The sequence below is a fragment of the Epargyreus clarus genome, unplaced genomic scaffold (assembly GCF_041222505.1).
Source record: "Epargyreus clarus isolate Ecla_fem2 unplaced genomic scaffold, WU_Ecla_fem_2.2 ptg000003l, whole genome shotgun sequence".
NCBI classification, from domain to species: Eukaryota; Metazoa; Arthropoda; class Insecta; order Lepidoptera; family Hesperiidae; genus Epargyreus; species Epargyreus clarus.
The window spans coordinates 15,613,700-15,635,912 of NW_027332211.1; the positions used below are offsets into that span (position 1 = coordinate 15,613,700).

The 22,213-nt window shown below is 33.5% G+C and overlaps 2 protein-coding genes across 4 annotated transcripts in view; one reads left to right on the forward strand and one right to left on the reverse strand.

Moving 5' to 3' along the window:
• Positions 1-748: 748 nt before the first annotated feature.
• Positions 749-16,626, forward strand: LOC140748402 (protein brown). Its single transcript, XM_073081254.1, has 11 exons — positions 749-884; positions 1,022-1,070; positions 2,351-2,531; positions 3,345-3,494; positions 3,861-4,099; positions 4,355-4,509; positions 5,678-5,781; positions 6,197-6,421; positions 11,806-11,941; positions 12,398-12,604; positions 16,443-16,626. Exons 1-11 carry the CDS (start codon positions 749-751, stop codon positions 16,622-16,624), a joined length of 1,764 nt encoding a protein of 587 aa, XP_072937355.1. The 3' UTR covers positions 16,625-16,626.
• The window catches only part of LOC140755422 (protein scarlet), a 33,428-nt gene continuing 27,839 nt past the window's right edge, over positions 16,625-22,213 (reverse strand). For 2 of the 3 annotated variants that reach the window (XM_073090652.1, XM_073090631.1), the window contains exon 12: positions 16,625-18,208. In XM_073090652.1, coding sequence (XP_072946753.1) covers positions 17,820-18,208 — 389 coding nt within the window. In that variant the 3' untranslated portion in view covers positions 16,625-17,819. Of the gene's footprint in view, positions 18,209-20,723; positions 21,965-22,213 lie in introns of those variants that run through there. The other variant, XM_073090640.1, reaches the window with a different exon arrangement.

The following is a 22,213-nucleotide window of genomic DNA, read 5'->3' on the forward strand; positions in this document are numbered from 1 at the left end:
GTGATTCATTTAAAAAGTAGCCATTTGATGTAAACAGAACATGAATCACTGCATTCAAATGATACAAATTTAAGACAGACGTTAAAAATACAAAGAATTACTCTTTGTGTTGAATAAAGCTACATTTTACTCATTTCACTCAAACAAGACGAGATGACTGAGTCTTCTGTTACAAATAGATGATTATTTTTATCTCGTGTTATCAAATTTAAATAGTAATTATCTTCCTTGCACTTTACTTAAACAGTCTTTCAGAAACGCTCTGAACTTAGGTTGTGCGTAGATGCAGGGTTTTTGTTTTTCTTAGTTTCGATTAAAATATAGGTTATAAGTGTCTAATGAGTGTTTTGTGAGCGAAATCAGAAATGGAATTAACTAAGGTAAAATTTTCATAATTGTTTCATATAAGTACTTCAAATCAAAACGGAAATAAACTAAAAAGTGTAGAGTCGGTCTCTTTACGTTGACAATGTGTGTTTTAACGTAATTTTGCAATATTTTTATTAACGATGTATTGTAGAAATAATTTTATAGAAGAGAAACAAAGAGCTATACAGTTCACCTGACGCCTTACGTAGCCCCATAATTTTATGGCACCCGATGGCATCTATTGTATAACCAATGGATCAAATAGTAAGGTCGTTCATAGATGCGTTGTTACCTTAGATAAATAAGTTGGTATCCGTAAAGATCGCACACACGGCAGAATTTGATATTACATCTTAGTTAATAAAGTACAATTATTGTAATGGAGTTTCAGAACCATATTTTAGAAGAGACGGGAGTAGTTATAGAGGCTAAAGAATTATCAATTTGGACGCCGGAGGAGAAGCCCTGGTGGCGAAGAAAACCCACCAAACCTAAGACCCTGATACTTAATAATGGTAATTTGTTAATAATATATTTATTAACTTAAAAGTCAGTCTGAAATCGGTGTAGAAGTTTTGTCACTTAAACGTCTATTACTTATATTATATAGAGTAACAGTTTCTTTGACGAAAAAAATATTTATCTGTTTTAGTTACGGGACACATGAAAACTGGTGAATTTGTTGCTGTTATTGGCCCCAGGCAAGTACAGTCAATTATATTGTTATGTCTAACACGCACATACATGCACGCAACTCACACGCACACACTCAAAATATTTATTTACATTAGATAAGCATTCCCTAAATTAGTTTTATTGCCATTTACTTATCAAAAACTAAGTTTAGAGTTTCAATTAACGGACCGACCTCTTTCGTAGAGTACATCTAGTTAGGTACTTGAAGTTTTGGTCTTAATCCTTACTTGGTTACGATGGACTATGGTTGAAATCTTCTCAGTTGAATAGTAGGACTGCAATGTGACCCACGATATACATATTATTTACAAACCTATTACATAATATAATGTATATTAATTACAAACGTATTATATACGATATTTGCGCACTATCATACAAATAAACTGGGCCACTTATGATTTCCTGCTGCGCACATAGTTTCAGAACAATGAACATATTCTCAAACTAACCTTCCCCAAGGTGATTAAATGAATCTGCAATAATTTCCATAGTAACATACACTGATTAGCTTGGATTGCCGTAATAAAAGTATTACGATACAGTCGTGTTACAACTTACATTGTTGTAATTACAATAATGGCCTACTTCACGAAAGGCGAAGTACTCCATCTAAATCAAGTCATTGTGGCTTATTTTGCAAAATAATCTATCAACCATTCAACCATTCAACCATTCAACCAACATATCAATCAATCAACCATTGATATCTTACTCCATTTATAAATGAATAATCAATCTATCTATTTTTTATTACCAAAGATTGAACTTTGACTACCTCCTACACTAGTAATCTTATCCTGCGTACTAGAAATTGAAAACAACGAGAAATTTTAGACTAATCCCCCATTGGCAGCTATTTCTTGAGAAACTAGGAATTAAGTATTGGTTAACGCGACTGTCAATACTGTTCGGCGTCTATTTAGGTACTAGTTTATGAGGCAGACGCTTAGCCGATATGCCGATAGATTTTTTCGAATAAAATCAAACAGCTTGTGAGCAATGGCTTCAACAAGGTAGATAACGCAATTATTGCTGACGCGTTAGTAGCTACCGTAGAGGTAATTTTATCAAATAACATAGTATTTTCGTAAATAAATAGGTCGGGCGTCTCAGAAAAAAAAGCTTCTCACGAAGTTTCAACTTGTTATTAATCATAAAAAAATATTCTACGTTCCGTGGCCTCTACATTTGAACAGTACCTTTTTGTGACAAATAAACATAATCTTTATTTTTATTCATCACAATATTTTTGGTTCTATTAATTGCATATTTTTAATGACAGTGGTTCTGGTAAGACGACGTTCCTCGTAGCATTGGCGGGTAGGTCTACCCTTCCATCAAAGGGTAGCGTTACACTAAACGGTACCAACGTGAAAGAGCTTCAACGCGGCGTTGTGGAGATCGTACCTCAGTTTGACATGTTCATGGAGAATTTGACTGTGATGGAGCATTTGGTGTTTATGGTAAGAATGTTTAAACAATAGCCTCTCTACCCGCCCCGACCCGCATGGCGGAGCGATCACCATACCGGTCTGACGCGCAGAGGGTCCCGGGTTCGATCCCCGGCCAGACAGATATCTAAATGATGAATTTAGGCTTCTGTTTCTGGGTCTGGGTGTTTGTGTAATTGTCTCTGTGTGTGTCCATAGCACCCACGATACAGGGAATCCTAGTGTGGGGCTGTGAGTGTAGACAGCGTTTTTTTTTTTTTTTACCATTAAGGATAGGTTCCATAAAACAATGCAAAGTCTTCTCTATTTTTTCTTTGTTACTGAAGAAGATATATTAATCCTACACTCAGTGGCGGACTCAGGTCGTCGGAGGCCCTGGGCGGAAAGTTGAATGGAGGCCAGTGTAAAATGTTCACTTGTGATTCGGTGACCTTTTTTTTTCGCTGACTTATACACATTGGAGGCCACCCAGGATCGGAGGCTCGAAGCGGACGGCCCCTTCCGCCCCCTCCTCAAGCCGCTAGAGCCTAATAATAAGAACTATTAATAAGAAGGCATTCCGTGTATCATTCTGCTCCCCTACAAACTTTAATCAGAACATAGCAGCGTGTACCACTGCTGTCACAAGATAAAGATAAGTGTGGCGGTGGTGCCGAAGCTATTCTACCACGAAGAGTTCTACAACCAAATAAACTTGTAATATAAATGTATGTGCTTTTTCATTAGCTTTTTGTCCATACAGCTGAACTTTGTAAACATTTCATAACTCGCGTTATCCTCGTACTATAAGTTAAAATATTATGTTATTTAAAGACATGTTTTCAGACAGAAATGCAACTAGGTAGCGTAAAGAAGCCAGCAAACAGCACGAAACTGAACGCTCTGGTAACCGAGCTAAAACTAAAAATGCACGTGGATACTCGCATCCAATCCCTATCCGGCGGAGAGAGAAGATTACTCTCATTGACGTCATCTGTAAGTTGATGTATACGTTCTTAAAGCAAACTTCATGTAAGTTGTCAGAGGATACAAGTTAGTGGTCAATCTGTATTATATACTCGTATGTTCAAACCGCCCATAAATCCTGGTACATTGTATAATGAATAGTTATTCACACCACAATATGCAACACAATATTAGTACAATTTCTACACATTTGTTGCAATCATATCTCTCCATCAAATCTAGCATCGTCTCCTTTAGTATGCAAATACCTGTAATAATTTTTATCTATCTAGGGGTACTAAAAATATTGAGCAAGCAAAGTAGCATAAGGAATACCTTATTCGGTGACAAAAATATGGATCCGACAAGCTTTTTTATTTTAAAAAGATATTTTAGTTACTGTCCAGTCCTCAAGTGCTGATCTGCGACGAGCCTACCACTGGTCTGGACAGCTACAACGCTGCTCTGGTGGTCGGAGTGCTGAAGAAGTTGTCTTTGTCGGGTACAATCGTCATCTGTTCAGTCCACCAACCTTCCTCCGACTTGTTCAAAGAGTTTAACACTATCACGCTTATGTCTGAGGGCAAGATCGTGTTCTACGGATCTCAAGATGACTGCAAGGAGTTATTTGAAAGGTAAAGGATAGTTCAATGCCCTGTGTAGCGCTTGAAGTAATTTTATATTATAAATTTACAGTCTTTCTCTACCTGTTTCATTTTATTTGATTAGAACAAATGTAAGCTACGCTTAATAAAAATATCGAAGTGACGTCGTCATTTAGTTAATCAATCGTCACCACAATGACGGTCATGTGTGATATTATTTAAAAAATAATGCCTTGGGTTATTTTTTGCGAGAAGTCATTGTTAACTACTTATTGTCTTTTTTAGCATAAATCTTCATTGTCCAAAAAACTACAATCCAGCGGAGTTTTACATAAGGGCAGTATCAGATGGCACTAGGGGCGGAAACTATATAGAACGAATAATGGAAAACAATCTCAACCGCTCTTATGAAGCCAACTACACACCCATCATGCCGCAATACCAAATGCAAGTATTATATGTTACGGATATAAGTAATAAAGTTCCACTTATGTCTAATTGAGAGGCGGTAGAACGAGTTTCGTTCGGGGAGGTATCACCGCCCACCGCCACACCTATTTCCAGCATGCAGTAGTTCGCGTTTCGATGAGAGGGCTTGGATGCCAGCTGAAGAGGTGACTATCATAGTCATAGTGGCAACGCATCTGTGATCGACTTCACATGAAATCCCTGCTCTACACGGAATTCATTACAAATGTTAATGTATGACAATAATCTTTTACCATTACATGTAGCCTACTTGCTACTTAAATCTTATACAATATAGCAGAAACCTGTGAAACAAGGTTTTTATCCTCCATACTTTATTATTCTTAATTGGTCTTCCAATTTTAAATATCGATTTTTAAAGTTCACAAATTTAATGTGCAATCGTGCATTGGTCTTATACATAACTTACGTAATATAATGTAATAAATTATAATCACAATTCGATTAGCCACTCAAATCCATTACCGAAACATCTTATAAAAATTATGAGTTTGAAATGATGGGTTGAAGAATAATATACCATAAATTATGGCATATTATATTAAGCGCGTGATAACCGATTGGTTGTAAAGCGTTAATAACTTTATAACACACAATATACTATTAGGTTTCACTATTTTGACCGTTAAACATATCATTTAAAATTATTACTATTACTAGATATTATTACTAGATACACCTTTCGGATTTGCTTATATTGTTAAAGCCAGACTGTGGATTAGAATGTACCTTCTTACTACAAAAATAATAGAATGAGACTGCTATAAAAATAGTTAAACTCGTTCTCCTAATCGAGGGGTCCGAGGTTCATATCGCATGACCTATGTATTTTTTCAATACTATGTGCTTATTAGATATATTTGAAAATCTAAACTAGTAAGAGTATTTACCAATTATTCTTTCATGTCTCAAAATATGTCTTAATTTGAGCAACATGACTCCCCACATCTCTAAAAACATGTAATGAATTCTTAAGTGTAGATACTTATCATATTTTCATTAAAGAACCGATTAATTTATCAAAATATAACTTAGTATGCACATAAGATAGAATTATCAGAATTAAAGGGATAAATAAAAGATGCATATTTTAACTTACCCACGTATTTTGTTCTAGACGCCAAAGAAATTGGTGCAAGCAGGTACAACTGTTATTATGGAGGTGTTCCTTAAGCTTTAAAAGAAGCCTGAAGAATTGCTTGATCCAGTTAATATTTTGCACGGTACAACGAGTTTTGTTTTATTTATTTCGTTATTTAACGTTTACTAAAGCGCTGTCAAATTAGACTAAAAACATGAGCGACTTATCCTCAATAACAATATATTTAAGATATGAATGCTTAATTTTTGTAGGTTTATGGATATTGATTATATTATAGAGGAGAAATCGAACGTGCATTTCACCTAATGGTAAGTAGCAACTGCCGTCTATGGGCATAAGAGTCCTGGCTAAGTTCAGACACTGCAGCAACGCATTTGGCGTTGCTGCAGTGGCGGACTAAGCTCGTCGGAGGCTTTGGAAATGTTGAATGACGCTGGGGGTAGAAAGTTGATGTAGTCCCTCCCAAATCGAGCCATTAAGGGCACCTTTGAAAATATATTTGCTTCACGATTTTGTTTAGAAAATAATCTTTTTAGCTAATATCTTCACTCATAATGGGAACATGCTATATCGGCATCACGGGTACAACGCAGCGTGGTGTTCAAGACTTAAGAGGATTCCTGTGGCTCGTTTGTTCTGAGGTGTCCTTCAGTCTGTCCTACAACGCCCTTTTCACCTTCGAAGCAGAAATTGGACTGTTCAAACGAGAGGTTGGAGTGTATCGCACTTCGGCGTACTATGTCTCTGTTTTTTTTAGTATTGTAAGTATTTTATGGTCAGCCGTTATTATTATTATTGTAATAGCTGAAATAAATTACGTCAAGTGTTACCTTGATGGTAAATTCTATTTTTATTAAGTTTAAGTAACAAATGAGTATGCAGCCAGTCTGATGTGAAGTAATCTCTGCCATCTATGAACAATTGAAAATATATAATTACATGTGTGACTTAGACCTGAATTGCATTATAGTCATTACCTAGGTCGGTCATAGGTTCGTTGCTGCCCCTTTGTCCCTGTAGTCCCGGGACTAAACGACTAAAAGGGGGCTTCCGGGGTTGCGGGTGGCAAGAGTGGGAGCTCGAACCGTCCAGCCAGCGACCCCGGGAAGGACGGCGGTATGTGTGGTCGCATCCCGTCGTAAACACCAGATGTGCGGGAGGAGCGTAAGGTTTAAAAATCCCACATAACCCGGCGTCGCTCCTACGTCGTCGGGTACCTTTTGAAGGTTTCCCCCTCGTAAACAAAAAAAAGTTAGATTATATAGTGTAGAAAAAAACTAGCATTTAAATTATTTACCTTTGAATTTTGTATTATTTAAAAATAACTGCAGTAGAATATTATATATATTCAGGTCGTTTTTAAAACCAAATACATTTTTATATTAAAGATATTATTTATGATCAATAAATTATTACAATATTCACAGTAGAGCAACTTCTCACAATGCCAAGGTCATACAAACAACTATAATAAAATTTTATGATATCTGAAAAAAAACCTAATTTAGTTCAAATTTATGGCTTAACTTAAACTATACTTAAAATCAACTTGCTTACATTTATCGACTTGAACCCGGTAATTTGGGATCAAAGAGAAGGTGATGAAATAGACTCCTAACGCTAAACAGGCAATGGCGGGTCGTATTTGACGGACTTAAGATCGTGTTTAAGATTTGGTGACGAAGGAAGCCCGCGGGCCGCGGATTGCGGACGTCTGTACCCTTACCATGAGTTTTTACGTAAAAACTCTTGGTAAGGGTACTGATGTACGGCCATCAATCAGCGTGCAATTTAGTACCTACCTCTATGTGTAGGCGTTGTTCCTTCATAAAACCAAGCATACAAAATATACTAATTAGGAGTCTTAACGGCAGTATTATTAGTTCGGATGTGGCAAAGAGAACAAAAAGAGAAAGCTACATATTTCCATCTCTTCCATTTTTTCTCGGGCTGTAAAACGACTATTTATTGCATTCATCCGGTTTTAAACAAACTGTGTGGGTAACTTAATGCGTTAACGACTTTCTGATGATTTATAGCGTAGCCGAATTCCGACACTAATAAATTATATAAATATTAATTAATTTATACCAACTTCGCAGGCCTTAGTAAAATTATATTAATCGACAACTTTTAGTTTTATTAACAGAAAGGTTTTGTGCGTATTAAGAAATAAAGTTTGGAAAATCCAAAAGTGCACGACTCATAATGCTCATTTAATTATGAAATATAAAAAAAAAAAAAACTTAAGTCGTTCAAAATTAATTGCCGAAAAAACAGTTGTAGTAGGAAGAAGGTACTGCACAAGCGCCCCTGGTGGAATAAATGTACATAATATCTATAGATATACAGTCTTGTAGTTTTCGTTTTTTATTAATTGCAATTAAACGACACTGAATTAATTAATCATTCGCATTCAGTGACCTACAATCGTCGATTAGAATTTTTTAAATTTTTTTTTAACTCAAATGATGGATTTTTTCACAAGTTACAGTGTTTTCAGGTTTCACACATGACGGACAGGAAAATTTATTGACCTATTTTGGTGTTTTTTTCCAATTCTATTGCAGTAAATCAAATTTTAAAAAGTATGGAATTGATCTCCATTAAATTATCTCGACAATAGTATGCAAAATATCTTGATTCCGTGAACTATCAAGGCTATAATAATAAAAATAGCCGCCAAAATGAAGCGAAAAAAATTTTTCGATCGTAAAGCACTCTCTGATGCTTCGCATCATGAGTCGTGCAATATTACGAGTATCACACGAAGGTAAAGGAAAACATCGTGAGGTACCTGCATACCTGAGAGATCTTTTAAAAATATATCTTAAAGGTGTGTAAAGTCTACCAATACGCACTTGACCAGCGCGGTGGGCTATGACCTAATCGTTCTTACTGAGAGAATACCCGTATCTAGCAGTGGGACAATAATGGGTTGACGAAAACAAATATTAGGCTAGTATTTACCAGCTTAGCCAGCTTAGTATTTGCTTATAAACAATCATTTAGCATTAGAGCGACATCAAGGTGGTAGAACCTTTTGTAGTTCGTTTCAGGCATTCCAGTTTAGTAATCAGGGGTAGTGGCTCATGTGTGGCGGAACTCAGGTAGGAATCTGATCTTATCTGGGATTGATTACCGTTTTCCATGGGTGGCCGTAGTCATGTCTCTTATTCCTTTATTATTAAAAAGACAGAATAAATTTACTTTACTATTTATGATACTGAAATCAGCATCTGTATAAACGGACTTGTGACCGCAGGCGTCACCTCAGCTATTTAACCATGATCCAACCAGTCAGGTCGGCCGGTTAATTTATTTAATCTCTATCGTCGAATTGAGAATGGTCCAGAATGTTTGGATGGGTCGAGATTTTTCCACTGGTAAATCGAATTTAATGAGGCCGCGCATCTACCTGTAAAATAGTAAAGGGTTATTTGATTGTTACGGGTCATAAACCTTTGTTTGTAATTGAATATTTTAGTGTTACATTGAAATGTTAGACCTGTCATGTAACACAGTAATTATATTGCAAATTTCAAAGATTAAGTCTTAATGTCATTAGAACAAGCGATGCACGAAACATTTGATATGTAATGGATATCATTGTGTTATAGTAAATCAATAGCATCTAGATTATCCGAGATAGATATTTGACATTTTATGTACTCGGTAAAAAATAGTTATAGCAGGGCTACATATATTATGGTAAGTAAAAATATGTAACGACGCCTAGTTGGACTGACCCATGATTGAGTTTTAACTTTTAAAGTAGGTAACTTGTAAGTAATTGTAATGTAAATGTCAATCTTTAGGAGTCAAAACATTGGATAGATTGATTATTAAAAACGCACCAATTTTAAATAGATCAATCTTACAATATTTTGGGTATCATTTTTAAATGCTTAATTTAACACAAATCTAATTTATTTATGAAAATATTATGACTTATGACGTATTATCTAAATCTATCTACTCGTATTAAGTATTATACAATATTTATATGTGATGTCTCAAAACGTTAATAGTGCATATGCTGACGTAATTGATCAATTAAGAAATAGTTTATTAGCAAAAAAGGAATATTTGTAGACTATAAATAATAATGTGTTCCATATTCTTCTAAAATATATTTTTGTGAGGTGCCTATAAATTATAGTGACTTTATAGCTCTTTCTGTTAAAGTTTGGAAGTCCGCTGGTATCATAACCTACCTACTTGTTATAAAGCAAATTGAAAGTAGATGTGATAAAGTTTTCTTACAGTTGTATTACGGCTTTGTAGATACTTTTATCTGAATACTCCTTTATTTCGGCTGCTTTCTTTTTTTAATCACCTTAAAGCGTGTGTTTTTCTCAGTTGTTTTGGTTTCTTTGCCGTCCGTCATCATTATATTAACTAATCACGCCTCGCCTCAATACCTCATCAAAATCTTAATTAGCATTCTCTCACTTATTATGAAGTATCTTTACTCGTCAGTGTCCGTATGGGTAGATATGACGCGTAAATTTATATTTTGTGGCGCTAGCTTTAGGTAAATATTTTTATTGCTCGTAATGTCGAGTTATTAATAGGCGAATATCGAATTTGATGTTTGATTTTTACGCTTCATTATTAATTTGAAGGTTGTAAAAACACCGTAGTTGAAATCTGGTGGCAAAAATTGCCATACCTATTTGTGTCATATGGGTAATAAATTTCTTTAGCACTTATGTGTTCTGGTTTGATGGTTTGTTTAGACATACAGATAAATTATTAATTTAAACTTAATTCTCAAAAGTAGTTGCGCATTTTTGGCCGACCTCAGGTGGGACTCTAATCTAGTGTCATTCAAAGACACCCATGGGCTTCAGTGGCAGCTTACCATTAGATACCCAGCATGTATACACGTTTGTTACTTAAATTTAATGAAAAATATTAAATGTACCTACTTGCGGCTGTTAATAGTCCTTGTCACTCGTATCTTAATAGTGAACTTCCTAAATTAAAGTTCCGTCCATTTTGTTTGTGTCATTTCAAAGATAGCAGACAGGCATCAAAAAACAGGTCTCCATTAGATATTTTGTTTTATTGGTTATTTTAAGCTCGACTGACACTTCAATCATACTTATTTGTATCTTAAAGGAGTCAATAGATTATCATGAACTTTTCTAATTATATCTGCATAAATTATATTGAGTCGTTAATTATGACACTAGATTTATTCCAATTAGTGTGATATACCTAGATAAGATCTTATTAACGTGTGTCAAATCAACGAATAGATCGCAATCTTGTCAATAATGGGACTTGTACAGGAAGTCGTAACAGCGCAATTAAAATAAAAACTATTTATTTTTTTTATTTTAATTAAAAAGTTTATTTAAATACAGTCTAGAATTTTTACTACACCCGGAAGTAGCAATTATATAATTTATACTACATTATTTAGTATCAATAGTAAATCAATTAGTATGTACTTAATTAGCCTAAAGTATACAGTCGACTTAGTGCTAAGTGGACTGTATAAATTAAATAAATCTGACATATATTATCTGCATTATATAATCAAATTTTACATTATTATTAGCTCTGAACTCGAAAACATAGTGAAATGAAGATGGTTTACTAAACGTCATCAGTTGTTGGGTTTCCGCCCAAATAGAAGCCCAATAAGGCGTTACAGTGTCAGTACTTATCAGTGAGGCGTTAAAAATCATTGGACTGAATTGACGGAAATTCGATAGGCTTGGAAAGATAAAGTCTATTCTATAAGTATCACTAACGTATTCACTTCTGAGTATTCATCGAAAAACTCTCAAAGGTATATAAATGCCTGATAAATCTAGAACATAGGTCACATCAGTGGACTGTGGACTTAAATCTCATTAAAAATGAGGTGGGTTGCCTAGTAGTGGGACTGCTAAACTAGTGAAGAAAATGGCTCCCATAACCAAAACACAATAGATTATTGACGTTGCAAAATAATTCTGTAATGAATATACATACTTTATTAAAAATGTGTTAATGCAAATTTATTTGAATTAAATGCTATATTTATATATATAAGTGTTCTTATAGTCCTACATAATGAATTTCTATAGTTATCGTAGTATACTAGCTTCTAAAGCATTTTTAATACTTAACTGTCCATGATTTCCAGATACCACGTTGCATTGTCTGGCCAGTGACGTACGTGATAATAGTGACGTTGGCAGTACACCTTCCGAACCACTTGATGACCGCGTTAGATTTCGTGGTCATTCTGATTGCTGTGGCAATCGCTTCTACTGCCTATGGTAAGATATTATAAATTAATTTAGAAATAACTTTATATAATAAATTTATTATTACAAACTTTAACGATAAAGGTAAATCGTCTTAAGGAAATCTACATGATTCAGAGTTAAAAATAGCTCTCGAAGACGTGTGAAGTCTCTTTAATGATCTACCTTTAGCCATGATAGACGTAGATCTAATATAATCGTATATCATGTGTATAATATAATTTTATGTACTTTAAAGGTGGCAATATTATTTAGCAACCTACGATCTCACGAAGAACTTATCATAGAGTAACCTTTACAAGGGAAATAGAGATATCACTCGAAAAAAGTAACACTAGCACCATCTAACGGAAAGTGACTATAATATATTTGGACATACCGTTGTAGCTGCTATTATCAGTCAGAAATTGGTGTGGTAGTCAACCTCTAAAGGTTCTTTTTACTTTTAAAAAATATGCTCTTTCGCAGGTCTCGGCATGGCAGCGTTGTTCACGTCAACTCGTCTGATGGCAGATGTTTTGCCATGCGCTGATCTTCCCCTGTTCCTCATGTCAGGGGCCTTCCTCAGGATATCTTCCCTTCCCTCCTGGCTATATCCTGTCAAGTACTTTTCTCACTTTTACTACGGAATGGACGCGATGAGCAATATTTATTGGCGACAGATTGATTATATAGGTAAATGTTGTATTTTTTATACGGTCCACCTGAAGGTAAGTGGACACAACCGCTCTTGAACATGGCTGTTGTTAGGCAGAACTATGTATGCTATGTTCTGGTTTAAAGAAATGGCAAGGGAGAGACGCATAGAGTTTCAAGGTTTAACGGTAGTTGCCTCTTGCATGCTTTTTTATTTCTATAAAAAAAATGTTAGATAATTTAAGTGATTTTACTTAATACATTCTCAATTTTCATTAAAAAAGAAAAATATTGAATACATGTTAAAATAATTTAAATACATAATTAACACTACATATAATAAATAAATGCAGGCATTCAGTCCCATTCACTATTGTATAAATATTTACATTACTTTTCTCTTATTTTAGTGGTGAATCGTTTGTCATCTTTAGTTTTATTAGTCCCAAGGCTGTATCGAAGCTAGACAACATTTACGAGTAGGTATGTAAACCCACTGCATCGCAAACCATTTATGCAGAATTTGATATTCGGGAAGTAATCTAAAACTTTATATCAATATGGTCATTCAATACATTTATCTGCGCTTTATTTTTATTTAGCAAAAAAATGGCCGTCTGATTATAAAAAGGTAGTGTAGAGTTTAACATTATATTTATTTGAAGGCTGCTTAGGGGAAACTATATATTTTTTAACATTAACTCGGGAAATCTTTAAGTTGACAAGTACATGTGTCCATGCGATGGTAATTTAAAAATATTTCACATTGAACCAATAAATTAACTTACGCAGTTCGACGCACGCAATCGCATTGGCTGCATTGGTATCTTCAATAAAATACTTAAATCCAAATACTTATTTTTAATGAATTCCAAGACTTCCATCGTTCTCATCATCTGCCATTTCCCGCCATAATTCCCTTTTGTTTTTTTTTATTATGAGTACGGCTAATTAAATAGGTACATGTGGCCAACATTATTTCGAGTGAAAGGTTTTGATCTATTATTAAAAATATTTATTTTTATAATTTTGATATAATGCAATAAAAAATAATAATAAACGTGACCTTACAATACATAATATCAAAGTAACGATGTCGGCGTAGCACCTACTATTAAAAAAAGCTTACAATAAAGAAAAAAACTTCCTTCGAAGATTTGGGCCATTTAAGCCACATTTTGATAAGGTAATGAACGGATCTACGTTAGGTTCGCCTTTTAAAAAAAATCTCGATCCATTACGACGAATTTTAGAGAGATAGCTTTATCTAAGTATTAAATAACAATCATAACGACCACATAAAATTTGATCCTGTCTCCATCTCATCAAATGTCGCGATTGTCTCGAATGTTTGCAACAAAAAATATACAGAGTGTCTGGTTATTGATACTGAAGCCTTTAATTAATAATTTTATCGACAAATTGCCGATTATTTTTTATTTTTCTCTTCTTATTATAAAGTGGTAGTTATTTACATTTATTACCGAAGTGCGAACTTGTGCTTTAATTTGGTACTTACCTAATATCTACCAAATTACTCTTTTAAGGTATTTTTAATTAAGTCTTTTAAGGTCAAAATACATTTCATTTCATAGCTAAACATATGGGCAATAAAACAACCTTTGTTAAAACATTAACAAAATATTACAATAAGTGACCGAAAATACTGAAAATAATTATTATCATGGACCTGTTTTTTAATTGTCCGCAACTACTCCAGAATATGCACTAACATAAGTCATTAACATTATACATACAACTAAAACACATTAAGATGTTTGATAATTTAAATTAAGAATATTTCCTTATTCCGGCAGTAGCAACGATAGTTTATTATGTCTATGGGCAGTAGGGGAAAAGCAAAGGGGTACCATTTAAGTAAAATTCTGTATTTGAAGAATTTCTTGATAAAATTAACGCTACTTTTGCCATTAACGTCTCCGACATTGATGTCCAGGCACCCTGTATAAAACAATACATTTTAATAAATTTCTTGCCTTTTTGAACAATATGATAAAAGGTTATAGGTAAAAAAGTTGCTTATAAAATTAAAATGTAAAATTGTAAATATCGCATGTATAATTAATGTTTTCTTTAATTAACGATCTAGATTTGAGATTAAAGAAAATTGGTACATCGATTTGTATGTTAATAAATGGCAAGCGGATGTCCAGTGCATTTGATTTCTGCAAACAATATTAATGGGAAGACCAATTTTTACCCGCGATGCCCTTTGTTTTATTTTCGAAAGTGTAGATAGCTAATTGATAAGCCTAACGTTAACTAACTCAGTTCCTAATATAGTTCGTATAATATTAATGAACAATATTATAATAATTTAATTTGACAAAGGAATAGTTACCGTTATTTAAATGTGGTAAATTTCAACTGAAAAGCCAGTTACTTTATTTATTTTTCAATTAGCATAACCATTAGTATATGCAGGACTTTCAATTTCTTCTATGAAAAATTTCGAACTTTCGAGATTTCTATACAGTAACTAACTTATGTCCACGACTCGTTGTGGATGTAATTAGCCAGTCATGGTTTCTTTTTGTCTTTATCGCGTATAAATAATTCAAAGCATTTTATTCTCACACTCTTGCAGCTCTATAAATAATTATAATTTCTTATTTTTCTGTTACCGCTGTCACCCGTGATGTTATTATTAAAATTCGTTCAAATCTTTGTGTGAAATTTTAATAAAATGAAAAAAAGCTTTAAAATTCAAGTTTAGGATCAGATGTCCTCTATACATTTAATAAAATTATATGTAGATTAAAAATGGCTTCTAAAAATTTTGCATTAATACATTTTATATTGCTTTAAATTACGGATGATCTAATTTTATGTAAATGTTTTATAGATAAAACTAATTCTAATCCAACCGGATTAGTAGATAGTAATCACTGAGCTTTTTTCCCACAGTTTGGAATTAAAATATCAAATGTTAGCCATTATTTATTGAAATTCTAATCTTTTATTGACTAGATACAAGTGTAAGAAATAGGATATCGAAATCAATTTTAAAGTGAATTATAGTTCATTAAATCTTTAGTGAACATGACATGAAATTCTTAAGAATATACTTAAAAATCTCTTGTCGTGACTCGACTTGATCTATATCTATATCTGAATCTATATAATTAGATAGACGAAATTTAAAAGAATTGAAGAACTAGTAATATAAAGTTGTGCGAATAATAAAATAATTTCATTTGGATTTAACTACCTTAAGGTGGTCCTACTACTTTCAATTACCCGCCGTTCGAGACCGGAGGCACCACTGCCAGACCGCCACACATATTTTTGTCTAATAACAGTGTTTCAGCGCTGCTGTGGTCTACAGGGTTTACAGGGTTTACAGGGTGTTGTAAGAGAGAATACTTATCTGCAGCATTCCAAATTAGTTCCGGGGGATATAAACGTGTTTGTGGTCGACCTTAGGCAGGACTCTACCTGATTTCTATTACCTACCAACTCTCGTTTTCTACTAGGACCTACGAGTGATCAAAATATCCTTGTAGGTATTAGAACGAATACTAAACGATCATACTATTTCAGTACTTTTATATGTCGTTCTCAGAGATATCGTATAATAATATGTAGAGAAGAAATACTTTCTGAAACAAAAAGATCTAAAATTTTCTTGGAAAAATTCAGATTAAAATTAATTCATACAACCTAAGGTTATCTTTTTCTTTTTTGTATGTTACACCATAGAAACAAGACAAAAGATTTTCAAACAATTTTTAATGTTCAAAAAAGTCAGCTTAGTAAATATTTAGTGATCAGGAATCAGTAAAAACACACATAGCAAGTAAGGGGATAAAACTGGCATTCAAGTAAAATTCACAGAAAATTCGCCTTTTTACAGATTGCCCGTCAAATTCTACTTCAATTTGCTACAAAGATGGCGCCTCAGTACTAATAGAAACTGGATACTCTACGGATTTTGTCTTTCAAGATTCCTTAGGGTTATTATTCGTTACTATAGTTTGGAGTATTTTAGGTTACCTTGGATTAAAAAGAGAAGAAAGAAAAGGCTACACATATTAATAAACTGTATATTTTTGTACAAAATATATTTGAAATACAAAATCGTTGTTTTATTTTACATCCAAGTTGTATTTGGCAAACACACACAATATTAAATCGTACTTCCGTATTACAAAAAACCTTGCGTGTACTATACTATAATCTTATGTACGCACGTAAGAAGTTATACTTCTTAAGTGTATTTGACAAAAAAGAGTGCATGTATCATTATGTACACGCGCAAAAAGTAATAGAAAACAAAGAAATGTAAAACATATAAAATAACCTGACACGATAAGTAACTTGACGTATCATTTGTTTTACTTAAAAATATTTTTTTTTGCTAAACTTACATTATTTACCGACCAATTGGTGATGTTTTGTTAGATGCTTTTTGATTGTACAAAAAATTAATCGCATATTTTTTCCCAAACGCCCCAAAAGAATTATAACTTCAAAAATAGTTGGTATTCGTTTTTTTTAACTGTTTTCGTTCTAACAAACCGCATGTCATGAGTACCCGTTACATAGTAAAATGTTTTAATTCCGTAATAAGTTTAGTCTAAAATCATAAATATGATATTCGATTTAAAATAAATGCTATTATGCTAATAACCGATACTTTTGTATGGCGTCGCCTTAAGCAAGCGAGTCTTCTCAATATAAACGTCGTAATATCTTTTTCTCGTCCATTTGTCTGTATACCACTCGAATAGACGATCGTCGTCTATAACGCACATAATTATTTTCTTAACAATTTTTTTTGTAACCAAAATTAGAAATTTGCAAATTTTTGCTTATTTCAAGTGTCGTGCATTCATGTGATTTATTATTGTGATTATAAATCTTGAAGTAGGTATCTGTATTGTGTCAATCTGATATTTTTTGGATATGAAGTTGTCTTTATCATTGTTTTGAAAGATATCTGAGAATATTATTTTAATTTTCCACTTTTTAATTATTTATTTCTAATTGTCATCTTAATTAGAGTCATTGGTCCCGTTAAAAAATATAATATAAAACGGCACGATTGAAATAGCATGGAACTTTTTTTTATTCATAAAACTAAAAAATTCAAAAGATTTCATTTATCAAATACAACCTATATAAGTATAGAATTTAAAAACACATGTTTACATTTTTTCTTTTATCTCCTTATAACAAAAAATGGAACTAAGTAGGTAGGTGTTTAACGGAATTACACAATTTTTTAAACTTAGTACACAGGCGTACCTCTACTTCTCTTTATGACCATGAGAAATGCAATAAAATGCAATCCAAAATACATAACACAGAGACATACGCAGTTCCTCCAGAAATGTTCTTCGGCGTAACCGAATTTTTTCAGCACATCGGTTCCAGTTTTGATACACGGCACTCCGGGTATGTCCACACAGTTGATCTTGTCTATGATCTTCCATTGGAGAATGGAGATGTTTTCCACTCCATAGTAGAAGCCTGATATGAAACGCAGCCAGGCAACGCGTGGCGATGCACTCGCCAAGTTCAAGTATATGCCGGAGAACATAATGCTGATTAACTCCACAGGTACAGAGATAAGCGCTGCAGTTTCTATTTTGTCGAAGGTCGAGGAGAGGAAGGAACCTGGAAATAAATGATTTATTTAAAAAAATAGAAGTCGTTTCACTGTGTGTATACAGCCTTATCCTAGCAAAACATTATAAAAGACAGAGTCGCTCTGGTTATTATTTTAGTGCGATTCTACGTCCAGACCAGCTCACACAATTCACATAATTCATATCTTATAAAATTATGTAAATTGTGTGATGTGGTCTGGTGGCCAGGTTTTAGCAAATATTTTAGTTAGTCAGATATGACAACAATTGTAGCTCATATCAGAGGATCGGTAAATGCACTAGGTAGATATGATATGCATTTTAAAATCCGGGTGAAGCAAATGAACGTAAAATAAATTAATTAGTACGTAGCGCATGGAGTGGAACCGATTCTAGTCGTAAGTGTCATAAAATTAATGTATTAGCCTGTTATTTTAAAATTTTCCATTGTTTAATGTATATGAACATTAACATTCAATTGCGGTTAGGTTGTCTAGCGGCAGAGTATGATAACGCTTTCGATTGCCTTTACATTTTTTAATAAAAGTAGGAAACAAGTATGCAATTTGTCTCGTCTTCATTAAATTCAAATGTAATTGAATTAATTACGCAATTTAAGCAATTGCGTTGTTATCTCTAGGAATCATGTTGGGAACCTTTTGTATTATTATACGAGCCCTACGACGCCCTTCAAACTAGAATACAGCGGCTCTACATAATTATGCCATAAACAATGGCTATAAAGTAAATAGCGAATGGTGTAATTTTCCATCAGACCCCTTAAAATCGTTTAACAGGCAAAAACATCGAATTTCCACTAAACAAACTAATTTATTGTCAATTTATACATATTTCCATTATAATATCCATATACTTGACACGTAACTCAAATTTATGGCTTGTCTCTATTATAGTCTAATCCGTGTCGCTATTCGGAATTCAACTTTATTTATAGCGTGGGAACACAATCCGATTGTATTGTAAAGTAATAGTCTCGATCAAGTAGATTAGGGAGTCCCCACATTTGTCAGCACTCGATTGTCATACAACAGTTTTAAGCGGGTCTATTTAAAAATCATTAATAAGTGACATTATTAGCCTTTTATTTCTCACCTTCTTTTTCTTCATAATATTGTCATTGAATAATGGTTTTGACTGTAGCCTATGTGATGTTCATTCTCACTGACTTTCTTAATATTTGCTGTCTGTACCTTACGAACCGGTTTGAGTCGATTTCACGTTAACAAGTATGGGAACTCCCTAATGGATAAGTGAATTATCTAATAACGATCCTATAAACCGTGTGATGTTGACATTAAGATTTATTTATTCAGTCCAATATTGCCTATAGGGCGGATGTAGCAATTCGTGAGATGAATCGGATACCAGTACATCAATTTTATTGAGGAAATATAATTTTAGCATACGCACTTTTTATCATCTGACAAGAAAGACTCATTAGAATAATGGCTTTTATGTAGATTTCATTGTAATGAGACTGAAAATTGAGAAATAATCTTCGTACTTGTTAGGGATGGCGATTCTTTCCGGAAAATATCGATTCTTGAATCGATTCGAATCGAATTCCAATAAATCGGTTCACAAAAAAATCGACGCCCAAAACGATTCTCCAAAAATCGATATTCGATCTTTTTAGTTATAAAAGGGCGAATATAGCGAAAAAAAAATGATCATCAGGACCAAACAAGCACTGATATATTTAACCAACTTCGAAAATATCGACTTTCGATTTGCTAGGATGATAGATTCACTGAATCGATTCATTACTAGAGTTCGATTAAAATAATCAATTTTTTTGACCCAAAAGATTGATTCTTCCATTAATCGATCTCAGATCTCTAGTACTTAAGATACCAAAGGATACACGCAATTGGATTCAAAATTATTTGTACTAAATTATATAATAGGAATAATTGTACTTTGTGTGAACAGTGCGGTAATTTAACCAATTTTATTATTTACATAACCATATAATTATTTATCACTACGTAAAATAAACTTGCATATTTGTTTTCTACCTTTCATTACTAGATTCTGTTAGTTACTCATCGCTATTTACTCTGAACACTGTACACTAGACATACATAAGAACAATTGATTTTGGGTCTGAACTAGGATTTCCAACCCTTTCGGAATGCCCGGCAGACTAGTAAAACGCATGGATGCAATTTTGATATAAGTATGTACTATTTATTATTTTGTTGTATATATTCCTCAAATATAAGAACTTGCTCGAAAACAATGTAAATATATGCGAATAAAAGTATATGCGATTCTCAAAATTCCACCCCCTTGTCCTCGATTTGCTAATCTCCTCCCGGGTGACTTTCGAGAGTTGGCAACCCTAATCTAGACTCAGACGCAGATAACAAATTTAAATAGCTAATCTGTTTGCCTAGGAAGTGCACGGCTAATGACGACCTTGAATAACGCGTTAATATTTATATATTTTAATTTTTATTGCCAATGATGATGATTTTGTGAGAAATAATTAATAGAAATTAGAAATAAAACAACATATGATGAATTTGGTTTTTATTAATAACAATAACCTAGTATATTACTCGTACTTGTCTCTTTCGTGTGTGATATGGTGGAATGTGGCGGAAAGTAGCATAATATAATATTATGATATCATACTTATTTATTAATATAAAACTATATAAATGCTTATATGTGTTGATTATTGGTAGTTTTTTATGTATTATATAATTATATTGTATTAATTTCAAACTTTCATGGTAAGATGCCGGAGTTCGAATCCTAGATCTTTAATTTTTCAATTACATGTGCTCAATTAAAGTTAATTGATTTTAACGCCGAAGGAAGACATGCTTGAGACTTCCATAAAAACAAGTGTATAATTTACAAGTCCACACCTGGCCATCATATTAGATTACTCACTCTGAGGGGAGACTTGTGCCCAGGAGTGGGACAGTAATTCGTTGATAATAAATAATGTATGTGTATTGTGTATGTTTTATCAAATACTTTTTATTTAACAATTTATATAATTAATGAAATAATTAGATAAAAAAAAGTTATTAACATTTAAAAAAACAGTTATAAAAAGGACAAAGTTATCACACGAAATAGACAACATGCAATCATAACGTTAACACATTTAAAAAGAAGATGTAATTCACAATACATCTAAATTAGCACATTTCTCATATATAAAAAGTTTTTAAACACATAACCTACTCCGGGATTCCCTGAATTGTGGGTCCCATTGACACATACAAGTACAATCCCCTAAATAACATAATCATCTAAATTATCATTAACGTTTCTCTGCTAAACTGCGGAATCCGGAACCATTGTTGGACCGCCATCTCGTAATACGTGGACAAAAAGCCAAAACGGTTGCGAATCTAGTAAACGGGGGTTCCTCTACTCCTTTTGACGACCATAAGGAACGATATAGTATGCGCAGTGAGGTACATAATGGCGAGACAAGCGCAGTTCCTCCAGAAGTGTTCTTCAGCAAAGCCGAACTTCCTCAAGACGTCGGGGCCAGTCTTGATGCACGGCGTCCCTTTGATATTAACGCAGTTGATCGACTCGATCGAGTCCCATTGCAAGATAGAAATACATTCGATACCATAGTAAAACCCTGATATGTATTTGAGCCAGGATATGTAAGGAGAAGCACTGGCTAAATTAAGATAGATTCCAGAAAACATGGTGCCGACTAGATCGAAAGGGACTGACACGAGCGCCGCGGTCTCCATTTTGTCGAACACTGATGATAGGAACGAGCCTGGAATTCAAATTTTCAGCCAATTATACGCGTTTTTCAACCACCAAATGATTGTGATACGAAATTTTAAAGAGTTGAGAAAGAGAAGAATCAATGGAACAAAGGAAGAAATGATAATAGATGGTAGATGAGGTTAGTATGAATACGAGGAAAAATGGCAATCTTATAAATTTAAGAGCCCCTGGTTATTAAGGTGGATAATGACAGGTAGAAAGACAACATTTCAAACCAAAAATCAACCGACATTAA